Below are 19,243 nucleotides of genomic sequence, written 5' to 3'. Positions count from 1 at the left end.
GTCATTACAGCCATGTGACACTTTTTGAAAAGACAGTGGTGCCTCAAAACAAGGGTCTCTCATCCAGAATATAGAAATAATAATGACTTCATATCCAAGAATCTCTTGAAAAATAAATAAATAAATAAATAAATTCTTATTAGGGTTTTCATTCTTTGCCTAGTTGTCTCAGCCCTTTAAGGTACATAAAAATGATTCTGACTAATGACAGGTTGGTAATAGAAATGGTCAGTTTCCTGGTGAGTCACTCGCAAAGGTATTCAGAGAAGAACCTGTTTAAACAGCTCAATTCCTTGTGTACCTCCAGGGGTTACGCTTAATAAAGAATAACAGTTGAGAGAAACCACCTTGAAAAGATAAGTCGTTTGCACTTGTACAATCTTTATCTCTCTTCACTATTACCCAGTGTTTTTTTTTCCTTTTGTACATGTATAATCCGGTTTATTTATTTAATCCTAGCAGTGGGGTAGACGCATTCTTCAGCCAAAAAAACACTGCAGTCTTTAATATTGTTATTATTTATTTCTTAGCAGACTTACAATCGTAAGCAAATACATTTCAAGATAATAGAAGAAATATACTACTATACGTTACTGTGCATGAGTGTATATGACTTTTGGCAACATGGTAGTGTACTATAAACCATACGGTTTTACTACGATGTGTTTAAAGTTATGAACGCAATATACTGTACATTTGTACTTAATTATTAATATTATTGAGAAGTCAAAGAAGGAGGAGGAGACTTAAATTATAAAGTTCGTCTCAACGGTTCTCATGAAAAAAGTTATAGTTTACCGTGTAGAATTTAATGAGATGTATTCTACGTTTATGTTTTGCGTAAAAAAAGAACACAACACGCCCCCTGTGGTTAACCGAATAACTGGAGAGCCCTTTTATGGTCAGAAGGTCGCAGTACAGTGACTGCAAGTCTTTGCAAATTTCCTGTTTCGATCGGCTTGCTGTAGACGCAATTTTCTTTTGCTTTTGTTCTTTTATATATATTTTCTAATACACGAAGAATTTCTGAGATTCTACATCAGAATAACCTGAGACAAGCCGCATAGACATGGATTTACAAACTAAAACACCTACTAGTTTGGCATTTCGCGGGTTACTTCTTATCTGCGTCTGCATAAATATGTCAGCAGCAATGTCAGGTAAGCACTGAACAAACACCGTTCTTTTGGGGGGCTGCTATTCTTTATTTAATAATAGTTTTTGTCGATTTAAAAACAAGGCGATGACTCACAATAATATTGTTGACGACTCCGTGTGTGTTTTTTTAATAACACGAAGATGTTACAACATCTAAAACGCGACTCAGAAAACAATGCTTTAATTTCAGTTTTGTTTAAGCAGTTGTTGCTTCATTTAAACCTGTATTTATTATTCTTGAACTGGGATTGCAATTTATTGTAACCAAGCCAAAACTAGCTGCGATGCTTCCTTTGCAAAAACATCTCTGCACGACTGCCTGCCTGGATCAATAATAGGAAGATGCGCGTCATGTTCATATTTTGACTTTGTTTTGTTGTTTACTTTTAGTCAAAATTGGGTTAATGGTTGATTGTTGGACGTGACTTCTGCAATCTGCTAAAAAGTTAAAAAATAAATAAATAAATAAATAATCTTACCTAGTACATTGAGAACTACAGTTTCTATCAGTACCCGCAGAATTGTGTGTGTGTGTGTGTATATATATATATATAAATATGTTTGAACCTGTTGATTTTTCTTGTCGTAGTTTTCAAATATTTCGTTTTCAATGCACAATATACAGTCAGTACCACTGTGAGTTATATATATTGGGGGGGGGGGGGGGGGGGGGGGCGGTAAATAACGTTGTTCTTAGCATTATGTCAAATTGTACTGGCGACTTACTGGTTTTTGTTCTTTGACAAAACAATGCAAAAGACAACTGATTGATAATTCACAGTTTTAATTATTATTATTTTTTTTACAATGCAAACAGAAACCACTGTAGATCCAGATGCTTGTAAAATATTTATCTTGCAATTGGTTTTCTAGAATAGATGGTTTAGTGCCGAAGGAAATAATTGATTTGTTGTCAGTGGTAAATTAACCTGTAGATCAGACTGTTCAAAATGAAGGAGACTCGTTTGTGCGAGCACAGTGTGTGTGTGCATTTTCTGCTCATGATCAGAATGATTGCCTTGCTTCAGCTGAGTATGACCCTTCAGCAAAATTAATAAGCAAGATTGATCTCACCTAGGTACCTAAATGTACTGTACAGGTTTAATGCACTTTGGAACCGTTAAATTAACTGGCATCATTTTTTGAGACTTGCGAGTGGGTATAACACACTCGCTGATGCAAGCTTATCGCATTGCAAAATATGAAACATGTTTAAACTTTGCGAGCCGACTGAAATCGATCGGCCGATCCTGTAACATCGCATCGAAAAGCATAACACATTGTCAAGTGAGATGTTTGCAGTACAGAGAGCAGTAGGCGCAGTGTGAGATTTGTGGAGCACATCCACATCACAGCTGACACCACTGGGACCCTGGGTTTGAATATACAGGGTCTTCTCCGTCATGAACTTCTCCTCCGATGGGTTTCCTGCCTGTCCTCAACTAGAGTCAAGCATGGCAGCATCAGGAAGATTACCACAGCAGCCAGTCGTTTTTATACAGCTCTTAATTGCTTGTAGGAGGAGGTGCAACATTTTTGGAGGGTCAGCAATTGCCCAAGTGGAAGGCAAAATCCTTACATCTCATGAGAATGTTTGTGCCTGCATAGTATTTCAGATCCCCATGCAGTTCCAAACTCTTTTATTCATTTGAATACATTTCAATATCATTTAAATGGATTAATGATGGCAAAGTGCTAATTTGATAGCGGTGCAAAACTTCAGGTGAAAACCATTCTTTACATACGCCACATTTTTAGTGACTGCAAAAGTCTCACTTTACACCAGCTAAACACTGTTTTTGGCAGCAATGTGCCGCAAATCACTTTGCAGGTAGCCTTACATCGGCACCTTAGTGTCAAAAAGATTTTTAAAAAGTTTGTATGCTGTATGAGGAGTCATCTGGGAGCTCTCCAAAGAGGCCACGTAAAAATCTACCCTGAATTGGCGACAGTTCTTAAGATCAACACTTATTTTTTACTAAACATGTTTTTCATCAGAGGTATGGACTAATAGTTAAATATTTGTCAATGAACTTGAACAAAGTATTTGGCAAATGACATTTAATAGAGAAAAGTGTAAAGTATTGCACGCAGGCAATAAAAATGTGCATTATAAATATCATATGGGAGATACTGAAATTGAAGAAGGAATCTATGAAAAAGACCTAGGAGTTTATGTTGACACAGAAATGTCTTCATCTAGACAATGTGGGGAAGCTATAAAAAAGGCCAACAAGATACTCGGCTATATTATGACAAGTGCTGAATTTAAATCAAGGGAAGTAATGTTAAAACTTTACAATGCATTAGTAAGACCTCACACCTAGAATATTGTGTTCAGTTCTGGTCACCTTGTTACAAAAAGGATATTGCTGCTGTAGAAAGAGTGCAAAGAAGAGCAACCAGAATTATCCCGGGTTTAAAAGGTGTGTCGTATGCATTCAGGCTAAAAGAATTGAATCTATTCAGTCTTGAACAAAGAAGACTACGCAGTGATCTGATTCAAGCATTCAAAATCCTAAAAGGTATAGACAATGTGACACAGGGGACTTTTTTGATCTGAAAAAATAAACAAGGACAAGGGGTCACAAACAGAGATTAGATAAAGGGGCATTCAGAACAGAAAATAGGAGGCACTTTTTTACACAGAGAATTGTGAGGGTATGGAACCAACTACCCAGTTATGTTGTTGAAGCTGACACCCTGGGATCCTTCAAGAAGCTGCTTGATGAGATTCTGGGATCAATAAGCTACTAGCAACCAAATGAGCAAGATGGGCTGAATTGCCTCCTCTCGTTTGTAAACTTTCTTATGTTCTTATATCTACAGTAAATAGTAGCACTACATTGAGACAGCTGAGTGAGGTTCAGAAACCACAGGGTGGAACTACTTCAGTGCATCACTGTTACTCAGCAGTGTCTGACTCTTATAAGATATCTGTACGCACCCTGACACACTTGATTGTGAGAGATGCAGAAATACTCGGAGACCAATACAATCCCTTGAAGCTTTGGATCAACATCTTCATTTCAGATGTTTGTCAAAGAACTTTGCTAGTCCTCCTGTCTCTGAAGCATCTCGGAGTTCCGCAAACCAGAAAGGCAGAACAGGGCAGCCGGACACCATGATCTGCTGTTTGCACAACACGTTCCTCCTCCTGCCTTTATTGCAAGACTTCCTAGTTCTGCTGTTGGAAGGGACAGAGTGTTTCTGCCTGATCAAATTGCAGTACTTCCCCATTGTAGGGCTCCTGTGTAAACATGCAACACGTCACCACTGCACATTCATTTATTTATGCATGTATTTATTTAAAGCTATTTAAGCAGCTGGATAGATCTACTGAGATCTGGGATGTCTCAACAAGGCGTTTCATAGTTTCACATTCAACAGTCTGATGAGATAAGGCTCTTATGGTTGCAGATTGGACATTAGCAAATATCAGCTCAACAATCTTAAGATAGGCAAGTCTAGAGTTGTCTGCGCCTTCAGGTCTGAATCCACTGTCCCTTGTTTCTGACGTGTTCAGGGGTGCTATTATAGGGACAAACCAAAGTAATTTCATAACCTTTTAGCTAGTGTACAGGATGCGCACTTATCAGATACCCATAGGAGGAAGAATGTCTTCACTGAATGCATAATAAATATCAACCCATGTAGTACATCACCGTTCAAACATTAATTACAGAATACCTCTACCTCATGATTTTAAGAATATTTATATTTTTGAGTGAAGAGAGAAGTTTTCAGAGTTTCCGGAGGATCCCCTGGTTATCCCCATGTCAGTTGGGCCCACCTGTTTCAAAACCACTGCAGATATTTACACCAGTATGGACAGCAGCCTTTTTGTTATACCAGTCCCTAAACTCCACATCCCTGTATCTCAAATAACAACAAGATTTACAAGTCTCTGCTGGCCGCTTGGTTACAAGGGTAGCAAAGAGTTCAGTCTCTAAGAATTGAATCCTGAATCAGCTCTCAAACACATCAATGTAGACCAGAGAGCTCGGCATGCCCCAGTTCTTATGAAGTCTAAACGCACTTGCTTATTACAACGGAAACCCTGAAGCTGTTGGGTCTAATTGAAAACATTACTGTGCAAACCAAATTGGTTCAGTCCTGTTACACAAAAGCCTTGTCATTTAGGACAAGTGTAAAGGAAACTTTTAGATAAGAGTGTTTGGTGAAGAGAAACCTGCTAAGCTGTGTTTTGTAATGTAAATGCCTCTGAAATCTGAATATAAAACACTTAACCGCAAAAAGAAGACATTGTTACCCGAGCCAAGCTGCATGCCCCAGTTTTGGAAATAAGAGAGAGAGAGAGAGAGCGAAGGCGGTGAGAGAGGAAACACGCTCATCGAGTTGTTTTCTCAGCGCAGGACAGGACGCCGCCCCCTCTCTTCAGCTGCCAGATCTCCTTCCTAGATAACACTGTAGCTTTTTCTAGCTAGAGCCCAGAGCTATCTCCCTTCCCCAGGGCCAATTCAAGACTCTCAGGAAATATACATCTTTCAGCAGCCTGGTAATACAGCACTCAGAAATCGCCCACTGAAACAATTAGGTCCCTGACCTCTGTTTTTTTTGTTTTTTTCTTGGGAGAGGAATTCAATAATGACTTTACGCTGTATCTCATTCTACAGTAACAAGCTGTTGAATTTCCTTTTCTACTATTTTTAAGTGGACTATGACAAGTCACAAAATTCCTTTAAAAAAAAAAAAAAAAAAAAGATTCAGTCCATTGAATATGCGACTTTTTCTACTGGTTGGGTAGCTGCTGATATGACGGATAAAACCAAATATACATAATGAAAAGGATATAATGAACTAAGTTTATTATACGACCAATACAAACAATTGTACATAATGAAATAGCCAGTATCAAGCTATAATTTAATCCTCAGGGAGATCAGAAAGGGTAATGCAGACCCTAAATACTCTCCCTTCTTCTCAGTACTCTCCCTCTGTTCCTGGGTTGTTCAGGAAGGTTAGGAGCCTGCACTCTGTCGCGCCCGCCCTCCGTCTGTGTGTGGATTGCCTCGCCCTGTGTGATGCGCCTGCCTGCGTTAACCGAGATTGCTACATTGGTGTCAGAAGTGGACGCAGGTACCCCGGCACGCACTCATCGGACTGTAGTCTGGTGAGCAAGTCCGGGGCGGACTTGAGGCTGGCAGGGGAGAGTGTAGCGTGCACGGGGGAAGGCAGCAGCAGGGCTGGTAAGTGACGTAATCACACACAAAGACATAAGCCCGATATACGCTCCTTGCAAAGGAGCCGGCTCTCTTGTACAGCGGTATCGGCACTGTGCTTTAGTGCGAGAGGTCCCGGGTTCGCGCCCGCCCTTCGCCTGTGTGTGGTTTGCCTCGCCCTGTGTAATGTGCCTGCCTGCGTTAACTGAGATCGCAACAATATTTTGGGATCAGGAGGCAGATTACATGGTTATACATTACATGGTCATTTTAATTAATGTGTCAACATAAGTTTTAAAGGTTTACAAAACTCAAAAATGTTGCTGAATTTTACATTTTTAAAGATTGTTTCAATAGTGAACGAATTACAATGATAACACATTTTAGGCAACTTACATCAGTAGAATATATGTTAATAGAATTTTTTTTTTTTTTTTAAATGTCATTTTGTTTGACACCGTAATTTTTTTTTTTTTTTATTGTCATTCGTGAATTTCTTTAAAAAATGCAGTGAATTTTCTAGCCCCCTATATGACTGCTGCCATAATGCTCTTTCCTATCAGCTGCTTTCTGACTTTTTCTTTGCGTCCAAATAAGACCAATTTGAAATCGGTCTTATTTGTGGACCCTTTTAGGGCCGGTGCTGCTGTTCTGCCGCCTCATAAACCTCATTTTAATATCACAGACTTCATTTACAAATGAGTCCCACCTACAATTTGCCCATTCCATATAATTAAGGCTTGACAAACCTCAAAATGCATGGCTAATGAGCAGCGGAGCGTATTTTGGTGATGACACAGTCTTAACTTGCCAAAAGTGGCAACACACATGCCAATTTTAATGCCATCACAAATGCTTGATACATGTCCCTCCTTGTCTGGTGTTAAAAGTGATGAATGTTTGGCCTTAGCAGTGAGGCAGCCACATCACTCAATTAGGTTCTGCCTCTTTCACAACGCAGCTGACAAGGTGCACTGACCTAAAAAAACAAAAAGCAGCTAAAATAAAGAAAGAAGCTGTGCACTGGCGGGGGGGGGGGGGTACACAGGAAGTGTATCTTCTTTTCCGTTGTGAGTTCACACCTGCCTGTCTGCATGCAGCAGCAGCGCTGGAGAGATCTGCACAGTCTGCTCCAAATACACCTGGCCCCGTCCCAGCAAAGAGAACAACACACAAGCACGAGACCACAAGCGTGCAGCTGCCGAATCTGAAAAAGCACTGCAGCATCTGAGAGGTGCTGGAGGTCCGGGATACCTCAGACAGGTGTTTTCTTAGATATAGTGCACTGGTTTGAAGCAAAGGCAAATTGTCAGAGAAGGATACAAACATTTAAACAGAAAAAAAAAACACGCTAGCAGGAAACGACTTAGAAAAAATAAGTGAACTGCTCCTTCCTAAAATTGAGTTGTTTCTGGTTGGTTTTGCACCATTACAATTGAGGACCACTGCTTTGCTTTATACATAATACATTTTTTTTTTTTTGTATTAGGAGGCTTATATTGGATATATTGTTATGGAGCTGTACATACGTGTGTGTGTGTGTGTGTGTGTTTGATCCACAAGCAATTGTTTTTTTTTTTCCTACTGCTGGTATCTGCAAAATCAGTATTGCGTGCCCTTTCATGCTCACACTAATTGTACCTGATGATTAATAACCATTCATCACCTTTGTTTCTGTGTTTCTTTATTAACACATCCGTGACTGCTTAGACTTTTATCCCTGTGTCCTGGGATGCAAACCAGCTGTGCTAAAGTAATTTGAATGCCAGTTACCTTCCACACAGATAGTTTGTCTACTTGACATACATAACAAAATGTGCTGGATCACCACTTCACCCGCACCAAGTCCGTTCAGAGAGATTTAAGACCTTCATAACCATGTTTATCACACAGAACACTACTTGAAACAAGGGTGTGAATATCTGACAATCAGATGACAAATATCTAGCAGAGGATGTGAAGGGTAGTAGTGATGTTATGATTCACTGAGACAACTTGTGGAGTTAATAAGATAGCTTTAATTGTACTGGGCTATAGGGAATGACACTGTAGGGATGTGTGTGTGTGTGAGGGAGGGAGGTAAAGAGAAACTACCATATTGGTATAAACAGTTTCAACATGAAAAGGTCAGTGAATTATTGTCTAGACTCTAGAAATTGGTTAAAAATAGATATTGGTTAAAATACATATATATAAAAAACAGTGGATTTAAATCTGAGAAAAATTAGGCTTAGAAATTGTAGGGCGGTGATTTTAAAGCCCAGTGATCAGAACAGAATTATTATTGTGTTCAAGGTGCAGATACAGTCCAAACAGGTCCAGTTTTTTTCTGTTTGTAGTCTAAACAAAATGAGCAGCCCTGTTTCTATCTGGGTGTTGTGTCCATGTTTAACTGATTCAGACCTGACTGTCGCCTCCCTGTGGTCCCTGCAGGTCATGCCGGGTCTATGAAAGTCACGGCTCCCTACATCTCCTTCAGCTGCCCAGAGGGTGCCAACGTCACTCTGAAATGCTCCTTTCATGGCCACTTGGCTGACATCCATGACAAAATGGGGAGGAACTGGTTCTTCAGCGCAGGGAGGAACCCCCAGTGCAAGGAGAGGGTTCACCCTCGCCACGTGAAGGACAACGGCACCCACACAGGGGTGTTCCTGTCCTCCAACCACAAGGACACCTTCTGGATAATCCTCGCCAACCTCACCGTGGCGGACCAGGGCGGCTACTGCTGCTACATGTACGATATCAAAACGGAGCACAACAAACGCCACCTGCTGGGCAGCGAACACGGCTACATAGAGCTCAACGTCACCAAGAGTAAGTGCTGAGCGAGGGACAGCAAAAAGGGAATTTAGGGTGTGTTACTCTCTTGGTGCTCTTAATCTGGAAGAGTGCTGGGTTTCCATGCAAGGTGTTCACACATTCTCTTTTTGAGATTAAAACGTGAGGAATGTGATACAGGAGACGTTTTTATGGCTGTAGGATTGCATAACAGACCCTTGAAGAAACCTTGTCAAGTAGACAATCAGCTGACACCTGCTGAATGCATAAACCTAGAGTAACAGGGAGCTGACATTTGTACCGCTGTACCCTAATAACCCTGATTAAGTCATTAAAATAGACCCATGGCCCACAGATACTGCTTCATTCAAATACTGCCCGACAGACACATTCCAGTACTTACCTGGAACCTGTGATAAAAGCAAATGTTAGTTTTAATTGCATGCAGTGTAGTATCTCCTATGTAGCAATGTGACTTGTGATGCTGACCTCTCTTTCACTTTCATTCTCTTTCTCCCTCTTTCAATTTGCTATTGTGACAGACGGCAACAGCTCCAATCAGAAGTGCATCTCCCACGCTGCCCCTCACGCTCCCGAGGACAGCAAGGAAGGTAACAGCATGGGATTGTATTGACTTTATAGATTTTGCATTGCTTTATTTAAAAATGTGCGATTTTTCCTTTATAACACTCTGGGCTAAATCCTCCAAGCCGTTTTCAACAAATTGTCATTAGCATATTTTTTTTTCGAGAGGAAAAAACACACCCAATAAATAGTTAGCAAACCAGATATAAACGAGTCAGACTTTAAACTTGGAAGTAGTCTTGTAAGTTGTTTCTTATTTGTTTTAAAAGTGTAACAGTATTTTTTCCTTTCAGATAAATGACAATGTGCAGTAAATAGCTTTGAGAATCTAGCCCTTTCGTAGTCACTGAGAATCAGGAGGCAGTATTCTCTGAAAGCACGTCTTTCTGTCCTTGATTTCCTATTAGCAACTTCGCAATTAGCAACTTAACAAAAAAGCACCCTGCAAAAGCTTGCTGAAAAGAAATAGATAGATTTAGAAGATGCAAAACATTGCTCCATACCCCCGCCCTGCCCCTCACACGCACACACAGAGGAGGCGTTCTGGTTCTTCCTTTTTCCAGGACTGAAGCTGTGCTTAATAAAAAGGTTTCTGGTATGAGTCATGGTGTCTTGGCTCGCTGGGGCATGATCATGAGTGTATGAGGGGGTGGGGACAAAGGGGGGTGGAGAGAGCGAGAGAGTGGGTAGGAGGTGAGAGGGGTAGGGAGGCAGTGTGAGAGGGAGGGTGTGTGGGTGGATACGATAGCGTCGGGAGAGAGAGGGTAAGGAGAGAAATAGGGGTAGGAAGAGGAGGAGTAAAGTGAGAGAGAGGGTAGGGAGTGAGGGGGAGAGGGTGGAGGAGAAGAGATGGTAGGGAGAGAGGGTTAGGGAGTGTACAGGATGATTTATTTCAGCTGCTTTCCTTGATCAAACAATGGAAAGAAAAACTACACCCAAAATGACAGCAAACATTTGGGTGTTTAACCCTTCTCATCCCAAACATAATGTATGTCTGTATAGCTGAATATAATTACTAGGGTGTCTGTTTAATACATCTCTCCATTGCTTTGACTTGTGAAACCTGCCTGGTGCTACATCACTCTGTGATCCAAACAGGCACATACATTCTTTTACTTGCAGCTGCAGGAGGTTATACATGCCATACAGGACCCCACAGCGTTGGTCTACAGTGCATTTAAAAATCTTTAAGTCAGTCATATTCACAGTTATATAAAGCACATTTTTGATCCAATTATCTGAAAATATGTTTTTTTAAACAATATTCTCTAGAACAGTTTCATGAATATCAAACCTTAAGTAATCCATCAGCACAAACATTCTTTAAACAGCTCCTGAGTTTAACCCTATTAAGCCCACTACAGCTTTCAATCAAATATACGCAAGTGCTATCTATTTTTAAAACCTTTGGTTTTTAAATTCCCTATCCCAGACTAACGGGTATCTTGTGTGTGTCGCCCCCCCACCCCCTCCTCCAGGCTCGACAGCGCTGGGCTTAGCGACAGCAGGAAGCATCTTGGGAGTCCTGTCCCTGCCTGTCATCCTCCTGCTGGTGTACAAGCAGAGGCAGAGCATTGTATCTAACAGACGTGAGTACAGTCGTTACTGATCTATCAAACAACCGGCTCTTCTGTTCTATAATAGGTGATGTTACACTGCTGCTGATGATTACTGTAGTACAGTTCTCCCCCCATATTTCATGGTTCAGTAATTCAGACTGGTTTCATTCACATTTATGCAAGCATGATGTGGACAGTAAATTGTATACGTTCTGTATTTTTAGTGTGTAAGGGGCCTTCTCTAATGAACTGTTTTCAATATTCTAATTTTTTTTCTATTTATGATATCTTGTTAGCGCTGTATAATATTTTACATACCAATTAAAATAAAAACAAAGTGATCATGGACCCCCTCCTCCCACCCCACAAATGACTTCAATTGAAGTCACTGTTAGTCAATTGAATTGGCTTCAAATAAAAGCAGCTGAAGAATAACAATTTATTACGTCTCTAAAATACAGGAATTGACCCCAACCCTAACACTGATTTCACCCACACTTGCATGCCTAAAGAGACTTGAAGTACCAGCGTTATCTTTGATGATGCATTCCTCCCGTAGTTTCGATTCCCTTTGTATCATTTTCTGATTTATTCATCACATTCCTGGTGACTTTTTAAAAATGTAAAAGCTCCCCTGTGCAGTTTGTGCTGTCCAGTGCTTTACTATTCTGTGTTCTACGGTCATTGTAAAGTCGTGTCACAAATCCCCCCACTCCCCCGTCACTATAGAAACCCTTTTGACACGTTTCACTTCCACGAGAAATGGAGAAGTGGCACGTGTGACAGGATCCCGCAGGATTGCAACAGTTTACGAGAGAAAAAAAAACAAAAAAAAAACAAAAAAACAAGTCTGCTCGATGAGCAGAGCACTGTGGTTTGGAAATCACTGTCGTAAAGACAAATGTGAAGGCTTAGGCGTAGCAAGCCTGTCACGTAGTAGTGCGGTTACGTGTTCCACAGGTGGAAAAGCACTGCTGTAAAGGACCGCTAACCGAGGCTGTGAAACCTCGGTCTTACCTGCTATTAGCATCAGCAGCCTCGCTAGTGCTGCGCTAAAGCTAGTTCAGAACAGTGCCAGAACCATTAAACCGACCCTTTAAGGTTTCCTGGCAGACCAGTTTCAATGCACCAGGAAACTCCTGTGAAATGCAAATTTAGGGGAGAATTATGTGAGAATGCCTTTGTCAGCTAATGAAAGAGCGGTTTACAGCAAATGCCCTCCCACCTGCCCCCCACACACAAATCTGCATATGCTTACTCAGTACAAGGGAGTGGAAACCACTTGAATGAGAAAACATTTATATGTATTGGTTCACTTCCGAATTGGGGATGAAGACAATCAAAATAATTAAACAAGTGTGTGTGCTTCTGTTTTGATTGCAGGGGCCCATGAGCTTGTGAGGATGGACAGGTGAGAGCCCAGATTTTACTATCACACTCACTCACTCTCTCTCCTCCCTTTTCTTCCCTCCTTCCAGTTCTTTCTCTCCTTTTTATTAACACTTATTGTAGTTATAATTACAGTATGACTCATGTCATTTAATGTTCTTTATAATGACAGTAGATTGTGTATTTACCACAAAGAATGATTTTCATTATTATTACTATATTATTTGTGTTTAGTAGTAGGTAGTAATTTCAATAGTAGCAATTATCCTATACTACTATTATTATTATTTAGTAGGAGCAGTAATAATATTAATATTCTACAATTATTATTATTCCCATCATTATTGCTGTCATCGGTATTCTTTATCACCCTGGTGCTGATTCGTGTGCCCCCTTACCCCCCGCAGCGAGGCCCTGGGTCACGAGAACCCCGTTTTCGACGAGGTGCAACACCCCAGTGTGAAGACCCGCAGCGTCACTCAGATAATGATGAGGCAGTCGTCAGAGACAGGGCACCACTTACTGTCCGAGCCCGGCACCCCACTCTCCCCACCGGCACTCGGGGACTGCTTCTTCCCTTCGCAAGGTAACCCCGCTGCTCACACACGCACACGGTCTACACCCCGGGGTGGGGAGCCAGCTGAGTTCATGTGTAACACAGGAATAGCAGCCACTATTTTGAATAACCAAAAAGTGTTACAAGGGCGACTTAGGAGGAGTTGAATTTTAGTTTGGAGTACCTTCTTGCTGGTTTTATACAGGCAAATGTTTTTGCACTTTCTTTTTGCACAACATTGTACCTTCCTGATTTGAAGGATGACTTGCTTTTGGCTGGAGGCCCTTGATATGAAACGACATGCGTGTGACTGCACTGTAACAGACACCCTGTATTAGCTACACTTCATGCAGTAACACTTGCGCTGCGGACAGGTTTTCAAGTCTTGCACACTGCAATGTACTTCTCTCTCTCTCTCTCTCGCTCTCTATGACTTGAATCCAAACTTTCCAAGTGTGTCCCGCATGTGACTATCACCATGCCGTAGAAGATACGTGATAGTTCCACGCGTTTAACACAAAAACAAGGAGTTGGGGAGTACAATGCTTTGTCCATTTGCCCTTGTGGTTTTACTGAGGACTAACTGTAGAGCACAGTGGTTTGGCTATGTATAGGCTTGGTGTTTTTTTTTTTGTTTTTTTTTTTAACACCCCTGACTTGATAGCTAGATACTGTAATGTTGTTTTTAATATAATGTAAGTTACAACAGACACAATTTTGGAGTAGAGAGTCTGAGAGTGAGGATGGAGGCATGGTTATCTGTATTGTATTATATTATATGACGTGGAATCTCCTGGCCCATTGGCTTTCATTAGGATTCCATACCTGCCTACCTAGAATATGCTGTACAGAACACTGCCCACTGCTGATATATAGGGACGTCACAAAGGCTCCCACTGACAGCACGGCAAATCTGTCACCGAAAGACTGATTTTTAAAGAAAACAGGACCTCAGAAATGTTAAAGACCAACAAGCTATAACTAAACATCTAGTGTTCTCTCTAGTATAGAAACCTTGAGTGGCTCTCGGATTGTATCCACTGGGAAGTGCTGTCTCCTTGTACACATGATGTCAGTTAGCAGCTAATTAGAGAGAGCGTTAGCGAAGAGAGCACAGAACTAACATCCTGTTTTGTATTTTTTTTTCTTTTTCAGAACCCATTCCGGAATCACCTGATTTAATAAATGTATAGAATGAAAAAGAAAAAAAAAAAGCTGTACACCTGCCACAGATTCTCGCTGTATTTTCAAAGGAAACATACTGCATATCAACCCCACATCTGTACCTGTTCTTTCATTCAGGGTTTTTAAGTTTTAAAAGACAGACGTGACCTGTATGTGGTACCATATTGCAAGGCTTTCACAGTTTCATGCTTACTGGTTCCTATGTTGTGCGGGATAAAGCCACTCCCGCAACACTAACAGAAACTGGACCAAACTATCAGAGCACTCGCTTGCAGGGGGGAACTTGTATGCAACGCAGTGCGCTGGTACGCCTCGCCTCAGACAAACAACAAGAACATTCCTGGGCATGGATTCGGATCTACCCGGGGAGCAAACACAGTCATGGAGGAACCAGACATCTGGGTCTCAGCACAAGGATGCCAGACCTCATACTACAGTCTTAAAAAAGGGCTACCTGAAATTTCCGAAACACCAGGCAAGAAAGGACGGTGTATTAGCAAGATGTGACATGGTTAAAAATCTGAAAATACAATGTGTTCCTATGATGAGCCTGTAAATATATACAAATATAAAATCACCAAGTGCACAGTGCATCTTCCAAGCATTGCATGAAACAGAGTGTGTCCCTGGTACATCCCTTATAAAAGTTTCCCCACAGTAAAAGCCTAGCAATGTGTAATAAGCATAGTGAAAGCAAGGTAAAGCACAGGCAAGCATTGTAAAACCCAGGAGGTATGATAAATCATAATAAAAAAACTTTTAAAAGGGATACAGTCTAGTTTTTCAGTGGAAAATGAAGGGACATTCATTTGTTGAATGTGTATGCTTATTTCTAATTCATAACACCTGTATCCAATGTTAGCACCTTTTTTGTACATAGCATTCCTCTGCTGATTTCAATACCTGCCCATAATGTGTGTGTGTATATATATATGTGTGTTATGTTTGAAAGGTTTCTCAGTATATGTTTCATTTTCAGTTAGAGAAATTAAGAAGGCACTAGCCAAAATGTTTGCGTGCTTGACTTAGGGGTTTGTTTGAAGGAACCTGTACCCCACAGGGAGAAACCTGGCATTTTGTAGGACTGGAGTACCTGTGGATTGCATCATCACCTTGTCACATTAAACATGCGGTTGATGTTATCTATCTAAATCTGTTCTGAGAACAGGTTGATCAGACCAGTCCCATAGTTTGAGTTTTACCTTTTTTGCATCAATACTGGGTGTTGAAAAGGGTTACAATTATTAGCGCAGTTGAAGCGAAGGTAAATTATCAAACTTAACCCATTCAGTCCTGAACAATTTTTTGTCGAAATTAAAATTATACAATTCAAAAAGGAACTCCTTCACTGAGTATACATGAGAACAGGACAAAAATGAATTGTCGTACACGACCTCAGACTGGGACCGAGTTTCCAACGTGATTTCCAACAGCATAGATTAATAAACGCCGCTAAGACAAGATCCCAACAGAACTGAAAAGAGTTAAAAAGAGCAAAGTTAACGACCAGCGATGAGGGCGGTTTCTTGTCTCTCCAGTCATGCGACGGTCCAGAGTTTAATTGTTCTCAGCTCTAGCAGGCCATGTGGCACAAGCGTCTTCCAGTATCTGTTATGTTTTTAGCTTTCTGTGCATCAGTCTGTCAAAGAATGTATTGTTTACCGTTTACATTTTATTTGGGGGGGCGAGGGGGAGAGGAATTATACTGTTAAAGAAAATAAATCAAGTTATATTGTTCTTAAATTATTATGTTTTTATGCCTGCCCCCAAAAGAAATTAATAATAAGGTGTGTTTCTAATAAACTGGCCTGACCCTCACTGGTCTGATTGATACAGCTCGGGAAGTGGTTTCTAAAAAACAGGCCTGACCCTCTCTATTTGGACTGTACTGTGTTTTTCTTAGAACAAAAGCTACTGCTCCCCGAACCACCCCCTTTCTTATTCCCCTTCTGGTTGACTGACCCAGGTTTGTGTAACAGGAAGCCGGGTGAACCATACAATTTTACATTTCAGAAGTTGCTCACCTCAAGCATGGAGAGAAAGCCAGCAGTCATTTTGAAACAGGAAGTTTGCGAATAGTATGTGACGCAGCTTCCTCTTTCTCAGAACACGTACCTTTTTGTGGTTTCCTGTTTTTGCCAGCCTGGCAGTATAAGGTTTCTAAACGATCAACAAAACAGATTAAGACACCTTCCATTCATTACGTTATCGCCCACGAGCACCCCCAACACAGTCACACCACCGGCCCAAAAAAGAGATACCAAACGTAGGTAAGCTGAGCAAGCCCAGGGGCCCCCTGGAGCACCTTTCACAACCATCATTTACTTACTTAAAAGTAGCTTATAAATGTCTTTTTTTCACATTTCCCTTATCTTACATTCTGAATGGTTCTAGGTTCTTGTGCTCCAATACTGAATTTGAATCGTTGAATTTGAATATTTTGTTCATATTGGCAGTATTGGCACTGTGATTGCTGGCACCAGTATACAAATGATCAAAATTAAAAATAGTTTCCCCGTCTTAATTGTATTCATTCAGACAGCACAGCTGTTCAGCAAATGGCTTTAGCTAACCGCCAGGCAGCTTCGATCAGTCGAGGGAGAGAATCAGATGGTGTGTCAAATACATGTATATATATGACGCGAGATTTACTTTAATTCAACACACAAAGTGGAAAGAGGTCTGTATCATCTACTGTATCGCCTGCTAAAAGGTCGAGACATTTTGTTCTGGTTGTGGTAAGTCATAGGAAAAATAATACATTATAAAAACACATTGTGAAATGTAAAAAAAAAGAAATAAACCAGATGTGCTTCAGAAGTGTTTGTCAATGGGGTTGAGTAATTAGTTTAATCAATTTCTTAACTCTGAACTTCACAACACCCCAGTATATTGAAATACAGGAAGAGGAAAGTGCTGGGTCAGTCCAGGCTGGCTGCAGTTTCAAGAGCCCAACACACCAGCTAACATGACAAGCGGATATGAGGCACTGGGGTCTATTTTAATAATCTATAATAAATACTGTTTATTTGGACTTCCATGTAGTGAAGGTAATATGCGGGTTAATAAACCGCACCTGGGGGAAAAGAACACCAGCAGGATAATAAAGCATCAAAGTGCAGGGTTATTCAGCTCCGCCACTGGGACGATAACTAAAATAGAACCAACTCAGGACAAGGCAGCCATGTGGTCCGATAGCTACATCATAAGCACTGGGACAGGGTGGGACAGAGTGGCCACTGCAGTTTGTGGATTAATGGAAAACATCATCTCAGGAGATGACTAACCAACCAAAAGCCCTCCCCTCCCACACTGCTGTTGCAAGCTGATCACTCCAGTGCACCAGGGTAAAGGCACAGTCAAAGATAGGGCCCTGCTGCAGCACTGTGATAAGAAATATATACTGCAGAACGCTACCTCCCCCAGCACGAATGACAAAGAGAAGCATATATCATATAAGGATTGGTAGTTATAGTGTAAGGATTGGTATATTTTGTATGAGGAGAGATATTTATTATAAGGACAGGTGTATTTAGTGAAATGATAGGTATATTTAGTTTATATTCCATGTAAGGAAGGGTATACTTGGTGCAATGAGCAGTATATTTAGTGTAATATCTGGTGTCTCACCGACAGTGCTGGGGTGCCGTCGTCCTCTATAGTAACGGAGAGCCGGTAGAACTGCTGCCTCTCCCGGTCTGGGGGGGACGGCCGGGTCACGACCTCCCCGGTGACCCTATCCATGCGGAAGGTCAGGTCCTCGTTGCCCTGGGTGATGTAGTACGACAGCATGCCATTCGAACCGATGTCCCGGTCCGTAGCCTGAACGCGCATGACAGCTGTGCCTCCTCCCACATTCTGAAACCAACCACACACCCACAGGCACAGACAGGCCTTCAGTTCTCAGCTTCGAGGCGCAGATATCAAGGTCTTTAAACAAAATAATGCAACCAGTCAAAGAATCCAGGCACACATTAGACCCAAATGAGCAACTTATTAAGAGTGAACTTATTTATTCTTCCTGTTGATTGGACTCCTATTGAATTGTTTTCTCTTTCTGTCATCTAAAACGGTTGACTTTTTAAAAAAATATCAGAAGTTTGAAGCACTCCTGTAGCCTCATCAGAGATCTCGGAATCATGTCTAACCCCCAAGTACATCTGGTACACCAGAGTGGAACCATTAACCTGTCCCCCCTGCCACTAGTGGATGTAAGAAGTTTCATCAGTAAGAAATAGCACATAGAACAAATGTGGTATATCTTACATCATCCTGAGACAGTGTTGCATTGGGGACAGGTTAATGGTTACACTCTGGTGTACCAGATGAACTTGGCGGTAATAGGGGATTCTGAGGACAGAGGTGCTTTAAACTTTCTTCCCCCCAACAGGATGACACAACAGAAACAGAAAGTGATTTGCATGTGAATCTTAACAACATGAAGAATACATTCATTAAGATAACTCTCCATTTCACACCCATTCCGAGCTGGTCTTTAAGGAACCACAGGGCTGTTGTCTGGTTATCTGGTAATTACCTCGTTGATGCTGACGTTATATCCTCCTGGGTTCTGGATCACTGGAGGGTTGTCGTTCACGTCCAGAATATTGATGGTCAGCCCTCTGTCAGTCCGCCGAGGAGGGGAGCCATTGTCCGTCGCGCGCACCTGACGAGACACACAAACACCTCGCTCCAGCACAACCCCCACCACTAGAGACAACAGGGAGATTCACACAGCCATTTACAGGACTCGAGGATTTCAATGCAATGGCTCTTCAGCATTCTTAAATTCTTTGTTTCGAAATACTAAAAGGAACTTAAATTCAATGACAAACATTTCTTCAAGACAT

General features: G+C 41.3%; 2 protein-coding genes across 8 annotated transcripts in view; one reads left to right on the top strand and one right to left on the bottom strand.

Moving 5' to 3' along the window:
* Positions 1-19,243, bottom strand: part of LOC117417697 (cadherin-23) — a 162,693-nt gene that overhangs the window by 26,072 nt on the left and 117,378 nt on the right. For all 7 annotated transcript variants that reach the window (XM_058985168.1, XM_058985170.1, XM_058985173.1 and 4 more), the window contains 2 exons: positions 18,931-19,059; positions 18,024-18,251 (listed from right to left, as the gene is read on the bottom strand). In XM_058985168.1, the coding sequence (XP_058841151.1) occupies positions 18,024-18,251; positions 18,931-19,059 (357 nt within the window). The remainder of the gene's footprint in view (positions 1-18,023; positions 18,252-18,930; positions 19,060-19,243) is intronic.
* LOC117417737 (V-type immunoglobulin domain-containing suppressor of T-cell activation-like) lies at positions 816-16,912 on the top strand. The gene is made up of 7 exons (XM_034030019.3): positions 816-1,160; positions 8,775-9,155; positions 9,662-9,730; positions 11,183-11,293; positions 12,647-12,674; positions 13,060-13,238; positions 14,364-16,912. The coding sequence occupies exons 1-7, from the start codon at positions 1,070-1,072 to the stop codon at positions 14,399-14,401; spliced, it is 897 nt and encodes a 298-aa protein (XP_033885910.1). The 5' UTR covers positions 816-1,069; the 3' UTR covers positions 14,402-16,912.

This window comes from Acipenser ruthenus, chromosome 13, assembly GCF_902713425.1.
Source record: "Acipenser ruthenus chromosome 13, fAciRut3.2 maternal haplotype, whole genome shotgun sequence".
NCBI classification, from domain to species: Eukaryota; Metazoa; Chordata; class Actinopteri; order Acipenseriformes; family Acipenseridae; genus Acipenser; species Acipenser ruthenus.
The sequence above is the reverse complement of the archived record's forward strand: the minus strand, read 5'-3'. Positions and strand labels throughout refer to the sequence as shown.

Coding starts and splice junctions, on each gene's coding strand:
- LOC117417737 (XM_034030019.3), top strand. CDS start 1,070: ATGGATTTACAAACTAAAACACCTACTAGTTTGGCATTTCGCGGGTTA. Junction 9,156..9,661: donor AGAGCTCAACGTCACCAAGA/GTAAGTGCTGAG, acceptor CTATTGTGACAG/ACGGCAACAGCTCCAATCAG. Junction 11,294..12,646: donor GAGCATTGTATCTAACAGAC/GTGAGTACAGTC, acceptor TTTTGATTGCAG/GGGCCCATGAGCTTGTGAGG.